The sequence below is a fragment of the Cupressus sempervirens genome, chromosome 3 (assembly GCF_028749045.1).
Source record: "Cupressus sempervirens isolate cs-2001-9-10 chromosome 3, ASM2874904v1, whole genome shotgun sequence".
Classification (NCBI taxonomy): domain Eukaryota; kingdom Viridiplantae; phylum Streptophyta; class Pinopsida; order Cupressales; family Cupressaceae; genus Cupressus; species Cupressus sempervirens.
The window spans coordinates 642,273,376-642,281,920 of record NC_143120.1 but is presented as its reverse complement, the minus strand read 5'-3'; the positions used below and the strand labels follow the sequence as shown (position 1 = coordinate 642,281,920).

At 33.7% G+C, this 8,545-nt stretch overlaps 1 protein-coding gene across 1 annotated transcript; it reads right to left on the bottom strand.

Moving 5' to 3' along the window:
* Positions 1–530: 530 nt before the first annotated feature.
* Positions 531–1,413, bottom strand: LOC149568325 (aspartic proteinase nepenthesin-2-like). Its single transcript, XM_089816713.1, has 3 exons — positions 1,250–1,413; positions 939–1,137; positions 531–797 (listed from the first exon to the last, which is right to left on the bottom strand). The coding sequence occupies exons 1-3, from the start codon at positions 1,411–1,413 to the stop codon at positions 531–533; spliced, it is 630 nt and encodes a 209-aa protein (XP_089672839.1).
* Between the last annotated feature and the right edge of the window lie 7,132 nt (positions 1,414–8,545).

The window sequence follows — 8,545 nt, the reverse complement described above, 5'->3', positions numbered from 1 at the left end:
ATAAGATATCATTTATAAATTTATTTATAATTACTAATTACAAGCCTTATTCTAACATGATGATTTTCATTTTTACTCAATGGATTGTAAAAAAGTTTTTAAAAATACTAGCTTGTAAAAAGAATAGTTTTTAAGAATTTATTATTTCAATTATTAATAAGAAAAATAAAAATATATTATTGTATAAAAGTACTTTTGTAAAAATCAGATTACATATTTATTTTATTTTAAAAAATCATTTAATTGAGAAATTAAAAAAACCAAATTTATCAATTTACAATTTAAATTTAGAAATTATAAAAATTTAAATTTAATTTAAAAAAAATCATTTAAAATAATTAATTTTTTTAAATATGTTAAATTATTACAGAATTTGTATTATTTTGTTAAATACAATTATAATATCTAATTTTCCCTAAAAACTTAATAATTATTTCTTTAAAAAAAATCAATAAAACAATATACACTACACTTTACACATTAATATACACTACACTTTACACATTTTTGCTACAAAACTGCTGCACGATTTAATTGATACAGCAGTGATTTGATTGATACGGTACATTATGCTTCATGCGTATATATGGGTATAGGGGAGGCATCTGGCCGCCGGTGCAAATATTTTGCACCATAGCCAATGCCAGGGAAGAGCCGTCTGTTGGAGTTAGACTAATGGCAGACTGAAATCCTAAGTCGATGATCATGCCTCTGCTACCGTCCGATCTCAGATCAAATGTTCTGGCCAGAATATCGATGGCATTGCCATTGATGGTAATTCCTATAAGAGGAATATACTAGAAAGAAGAACTCCCGTTCTTAATGAAAGGGATTATCTTAGCTCCATTCAAGGAAGTGCTGTCACCAAAAATAAGAGGGCTTCTTTGCGAAGCCAAGTCAGTTTTAGAGACGAGACAGTAGCAGAATTTGTTATTTACCTTGGAGCCCAACTGAGAGATGAGCAAGAGATCACCTCTTCCAAGCTTCAGAAGACCACTGTAGCGAGAGATTGAACCTTGGTTGTCATGGCCACATCTGAAAACAATGCCCGCAAACATGTCGTTGGTGGCGCTGCCAATGTAAACCAACTCCTTTGCTAGGTCACTGATTATTTGAGAACCATCGCCGTAGTTGTACCTAAAAGCACAGTCTGAATTGCATGCAGTTTTGAAAGTACCAAGAGCATCACAGAGAGAGTCAGTGAATGAAACAGTGGAGATTGGCATAGATTGAGAGCAGTCCTGGCAACCAAACAAGATCACTCCCCATGTCAACAATTGCTTCGAAGCTCAAAGGGGGTGTTTCCACAACAATGCTCATCAGAAATTCTCCAGTCCCAGCTTGAACAGGCATTTTAGCGTCTAATTGCGCCCCAGCTATTTGCTGCTTTACAAAAGCCTCAATCACATTCATCCGTTTCTTGCTTCGATCGACAGTCGAGCGTAATCCCTTGGTAGAATTGAAGCCCCCCTATGTTCTGTGAGTCAGATTGACTCTAAATCTGGACTCTCCTAGAGAAGGAGATGCCACCGTAAGGAATACTTAAACATATCAAAGCCACAACGCTCATTTAGCTTAGAACACTCCATTTCTCTTTTTCACTAAATTGCGTTGTCTCCTAGAGGACAACAAGTGACTTTATATAGGCACATTGTAACACTAAAGAACTCTGTAGTCTACCATTTTTAAGTCTTTAAGAGTGTGAACAGTATGAAAATGTGTGACAGATTAGGCAAGCCGAATTCCTCATGTAATTGAAGTGATACTTTAACGATTTAGACAGAGGAGCCTACAAATATTGTAAGTTACAAATTTCTGCCTTCATCGGCCATAATTCCAATTCGATGCTGGTTCAGCTTAACATCACTTTCGTTGGTTGCAGCATAAACATGCCCCATTATTTGTGAGACCAGCCGATTATGTTGCATATTCACAATCATGGTTTGGCAATTCGACTTATGAGCCTACAAATTTTGTCAAGTCAATCGTGGGTCATTATTCTTCCTTAGAGTCTCTCATTTTCCATAAACTTTTGGAAATACAAATATCTCCCTACGTGGAGTATGATTTTCCCACTTGAAGGAAGGTGGATAGAGTAGATCAAAGACAAACATGAATGCAATGATAAACATTCAAATCAATAAGCAAAACACAAAGACTATCACAATGTGCTATAGCACTTCATGCTCATTGACATAACTAAAATCTATTACAAGTCCTTAGAATGCTACAACATTCTATCCACTCATGATCCACAATGAGAAACCCAAAATGGGCTCTGCTGATTATAGGCCTAACTTATTCTATTTATAAGCAAATGCATATTAAATGTTGTAGGAAAGAGTTGATAATATAATTAATGTTGGATGGCACTGAGGCTGGTGTATTGGCCGGTGCTTGGATGGTTGCACATAAAAAATGTGTGGTCTATTTCTCTGTAGCTGTGGATGGCTATTTGTCAGTGATGGATAGCCAGTAGGTGGAGAAATTACTCTTCCAACACTCCCCTTTAATTTCTTCCACTAATGCTACTGCATTTATATTGTTTTCCCTCATCATAATCACTTTGGGTTTTATGGCTTACCCCTAACCAATGTAATACAAATGGTTTCTAGCTTACCAAAAACTTTACATTTGAATGGTTTTGGCTAACCACGAACCTCACATAATAGAGGTTACAATAGACAACTAAAAGTTACAAATGGTTTCATATTACCACGAACTCACATGATGTGGAAAACTATCCTTACTTTGGCTTTTCTCCTTCATGACCTGCATCAAACTGGTAATTGAGTCCATATAAAAAGAAATCCATTTACCGAGATACATGGGTGCCTAGCCGCTGTACTCGCCAATTCTATAGGAATCCTTTTCACATACATGGTTCATCAATATATTAAACCAAACTCTAGGGTGTCAGGTACAATCGATAATGCACACCATACATTCACATAGCCCATTAACAATCATTACTAATTTAATTTTCATCACTTGGTTTGGGGATATCAATGCAACCAACCTCTATTACATGGCCACTATCAAGAACATCATATCCTTCACAATTAGAAAAAGAAATTCTCACTTCCAATCCCAACACTTTTATCTAATCAGCACATACACAGACCTTTGAATCATGAGAACCAACTCACCACCAATACAACCTACTTTCATGTACTACAACCACAACTAATAACTATTCTATAACATCAAATACACATACTTCAAACATAGGCATAATAAAATTTTTTGTGATCAATAAATTACATGCCATGTGTATGCATTCTTTGGCACTCCCACTTGCACAAAGATGCTCCACATGCTTCTAATCTATGAATGACAGTGTCACACAATGCAAACTCAAACACTTTTTTAACTTTAGCTTCATTCTTTTCATGACTTCTCTGCTTCTCATAGTAGTCTCTTGATTTGTTCTTCTCTTTATTCTTGTAGAAGATAACTTCAAATGCCATTGCCTATTGGGCTACGATGCCACAACACTCTTCACCAATTCTAAACTCGTCGACCTCTCCATGATCTTGAGGATCATCTCCCATTAGCTCTGATAGCACTTGAAGGAAGGTGGATAGAGTGGATCAAAGACAAACATGAATGCAATGATAAACATTCAAGTCAATAAGCAAAACACAAAGACTATCACAATGTGCTACAACACTTCAAGCTCATTGAAATAACTAAAATCTATTACAAGTCCTTAGAATGCTACAACATTCTATCCACTCATGATCCACAATGAGAAACCCAAAATGGGCTCTGTTGATTATAGGCCTAGCCTATTCTAATTATCAGCAAATGCATATTAAATGTTGTAGGAAAGAGTTGATAATATAATTAATGCTGGATGGCACTGAGGCTAGTGTATTGGTCAGTGCTTGGACAACTACACATGGAAAATGTGTGGTCTATTTCTCTGTAGCTATGGATGGCTATTTGTAAGTGATGGATAGTTGGTAGGTGGAGAAATTACTCTTCCAACACCACTTTCGAGGGCATAACTTTCCCTTACTCGTTTCTTCTCATCTCTAAATTTCCATTTCATGGTTATACTCAAATAAGAGCTCTTTTCTATTTACATGTTATGTTCTATCATTTCAATTTTTTTTTACTAAAGTAGATAAAAAATAAATCTTTTTTAGTTTACATGGTGATGGATCGATATGAGATCCATGGTACAATATAATTAGCTAAACACAATATTTTGAGTATGACTACTCGCCTGGAAAGCACCATGTCTCATCTACCAATAGCTTTGTTGCGGCTACCTAGCCGACTCATTTCTTTCCCAACGTGTCCCATATATCATAGCATTTCCATATGCCATCCCCTATTGCATTCAAGTTGCTATTTCTTTGTCCTACTTATTATTGAGTCTATTCCAAGTTTACTCATAGTAAACTTAGTATCATTTTTGTGAGTTGATTTTTAATGAACTAAAACACTATATTAAACACTATATGATAAATTTAAAACTATGAGCTTACAATCCTCAAAATTAAATAAAGAGATAATAATAAAGTTATTTTAGGCTAAAGATTTAAATCAAATATTAAATAGAATGACAAAATTAAATTAAGAAATTAAAAATAAATATTAATGACCAATATAAAATTAAGTTATTTTATTCATTTATTTATAAAAATTTACTAAAATAATAATAGTGTCACATTCATAATGTTAGCAATAAGATTTACTCTAACCAAAATAAATAAATCAAAAGCTAGGAAATTTAACTATTCGATGATAGATGTTCATGAACTATTTTAGTTAAAATAAATAGAAATAATTTAAAATATTTAAAAAATAATTAAAAAAGTAATTTCCATACATAAGTTAATTTATTTTATTTTATTTCAAATATTGGTAAATGAAAAAAGAGATATTATACATTCTATTTTTAATTTGTTTTAAAATTTATTATATATATTTTTATAAATAAGATAATAAATAAATATATTTTTTGAACATACTGCTTATCACATTTTAATATATAACAAATCAAAAGATATTTATGTTAATATGGTAATTTAGAACATTATTTTATTGATGTAACTAAGTCAAATTCAATTTACAAAACTATTATAATAAATTATTTCACTAAGAATTTAATATACAATTTAGTGGCTCCCATGCTTACAACTATACAAGTTTGTCATTCTAATTTAATTTTTGATTTCTTAATTTAATTTTGTCATTCTATTTAATATTTGATCAAATAATTTCTTAATAGATTTATTTTTAATTTCTTAATTTAATTTTGTCATTCTATTTAATATTTGATTTAAATATTTAGCCTAAAATAACTTTATTATTATCTCTTTATTTAATTTTGAGGATTGTAAGCTCATAGTTTTAAATTTATCATATAGTGTTTAATATAGTGTTTTAGTTCATTAAAAATCAACTCACAAAAATGATACTAAGTTTACCATGAGTAAACTTGGAATAGACTCGATAATAAGCACGACAAAGAAATAGCAACTTGAATGCGATGGGGGATGGCATATGGAAATGCTATGATATATGGGACATTTTGGGAAAGAAATGAGTCGGCTAGGTAGCCGCAACAAAGCTATTGGTAGATGAGACATGGTGCTTTCCAGGCAAGTAGTCATACTCAAAATATCGTGTTTAGCTAATTATATTGTACCATGGATCTCATATCGATCCATCACCATGTGGCTCCCATGCTAAAGTTGAAACGAAGATTTTAAAGCCCCTATTGGCTCCCATGCTTACAACTATACAAGTTTGTTCTTCTCGACAAATTGTAGATTTACATACTTTTTTCTTCTATTTAGTTATAGTAAATTTTGCAATTAAGTACATGGGTATGTGCAGGATCATGGTGTGCCAAAAAATGGCAATGTGAAAAAAATAGAGTTTGAACACGTCTAAAAGTGCTTCAAAATCTGCTTTGACTTTTTTTCCACCTATCTAGGTACCAAACCTGGAAAGTAAGGCCCAAGCCTTATTGGATATCCGATTTGAGATCGGATATCCGATATGAAATCGAATATCGGATCTCATATCGGATATCGGATCTCATATCGGATATCGGATATGAGATCCGATATCCGATATCGGCGGCATAAAAATTGGAGGGAAAAGGCACAAAAATTAGAGGGAAAAACAAATTTGTAAGTGATATAACTAATTTGAGTTATGAAATATGTAAAGATATAATATATAACCTATAAATATATAATATAATAACATAACTATTATATATAAAATAATATATAATCTATTTATTATATAATAATATAATATATTATTATATATATAATGTAATGTAAAGATATAATATATAATCTATTAATATATAATAATATATTATGTTATTATTATTATTATTATTATTATCTATAAATATAATATATATTATTATAATATATTATTATTATTTTTACTATATTTTTATTAAATATAATAACGTAATATATTATATATGTTATTAATACATATTATTATTATTATCATATATAAATTATAATCTATAATATATTATTATTATTATTATCATATGTAAATTATAATATATAATATATTATGTTATTATTATTATAATCTATAAATTATATATATATATGATTGTTATACTATATTATTATTATTTTTACAATATTATTTCTAGTGGAGTCATTTATATGGGTCAAAAGGGCTCACAGGATGACCTATGACCCCTTTCGACACATTTCATGACGACATATGCCCCTAAGGGATCTTAGGACCCCTAGGGACATATTAGAATAGTTTATATGGGTCGAAGCGGGTCACAGGATGACCTATGAACCTGTTCAACATATTAAAAGATGATATTTGTCCCTAGGGGTCCTAGGACACTTAGGGACATATTAGAATCATTCATATTGGTCGAAGGGGGTCATAGGGTGACCAATGGCCACCTTCGACACATTTCACGATGACATATGTCCTTAGGGGTCCTAAGATCCCTAGGGAGATATTAGAATCATTCATATGGGTCGAAAAGGATCATAGGGTAACATATGACCCCCTTCGACACATTCCACGATGACATATGTCCCTAAGGGTCCTAAGACCCCTAGGGACATATTAGAATCTTTCATATGGTTTGAAGGGGGTCATAGGGTGAACTATGACCCCCTTCAACATATTACATGACGACACATGTCCCAAGGGGTCCTAGGACACCTAGAGACATATTAGAATGCTTCATATGGGTCAAAGGGCATCATAGGTTGACCTATGACCTCCTTTGACCCATTAAATGATGGCATATGTCTCTAGGGGTCCCTAGGGACATATTAGAATCATTCTTATCAGTCAAAAGGGCTCATAGGGTGACCTATGACCCCCTTCGACCCATTAGATGACGACATATGTCCCTAGGGGTCCTAAGACCCCTAAGAACATATTAGAATTGTTCTTATGGGTCAAAGGGGGTCATAGGTTGACTTATGACCCTCTTCGACACATTACATGATGACATATTTCCCTAGGGGTCCTAGGACACCTAGGGACATTAGAATGCTTTATATGGGTCAAACGATGTCATAGGTTGACCTATGACCCCCTTCGACCCATTAAATGATGATATATATAGCTAGGGGTCCTAGGACCCCTAGGGACATATTACAATCGTTCTTATGGGTCAAAGGGGGTCATAAGTTGACCTATAACCCCCTCTGACCCATTATATGACGACATATGTCCTTAGGGGTCCTAAGAACCCTAGGGACATTTTAGAATGTTTAATATGGGTCAAAGGGGATCATAGGTTGACCTATGACCCCCTTCGAACCATTAAATGACAACATATATCTCTAGGTGTCTTAGGAGCCCTAGGGAAATATTAGAATCTTCGACCCATTACATGACGATATATGTCCCTGGGGGTCCTAAGATCTCTAGGGACATATTATAATCATTCATATGGGTTAAAGGGGGTCATAGATTGACCTATGACCCCATTCGACCCATTACATGATGAAATATGTCCCCAAGGGTCCTAGGATCCCTCGGAACATATTAGAATAATTCATATGGGTCAAAGGGGGTCATAGGTTTACTAATGACCCCCTTTGACCCATTAAATGATGACATATGTCCCTACCAATTCTAGGACCCCTAGGGACATATTAGAATTGCTCTTATGGATCAACAAGGGTCATAGGTTGACCTATGACCCCCTTCAACCCATTAAATGATGACATTTGTCCCTAGGGGTGCTAGGACCCCTAAGGACATATTAGAATCGTTCTTATGGGTCAAAGGGGGTCATAGGTTGACCTATAACCCCCTTCGATCTATTACATGACGAAATATGTCCGTAGGGGTCCTAAGACCCCTAAGGACATATTAGAATCCTTATAATCGGTCAAAGGGGGTCATAAGGTGACCTATGACCCCCTTCGACCCATTACCTGATGACATATGTCCATAGGGGTCCTAGGACCCCTAGGGACATATTAGAATGCTTCATATGGGTTAAAGAAGGTCATAGTTTGACATATGACCCCCTTCAACCCATCAAATGACGACATAT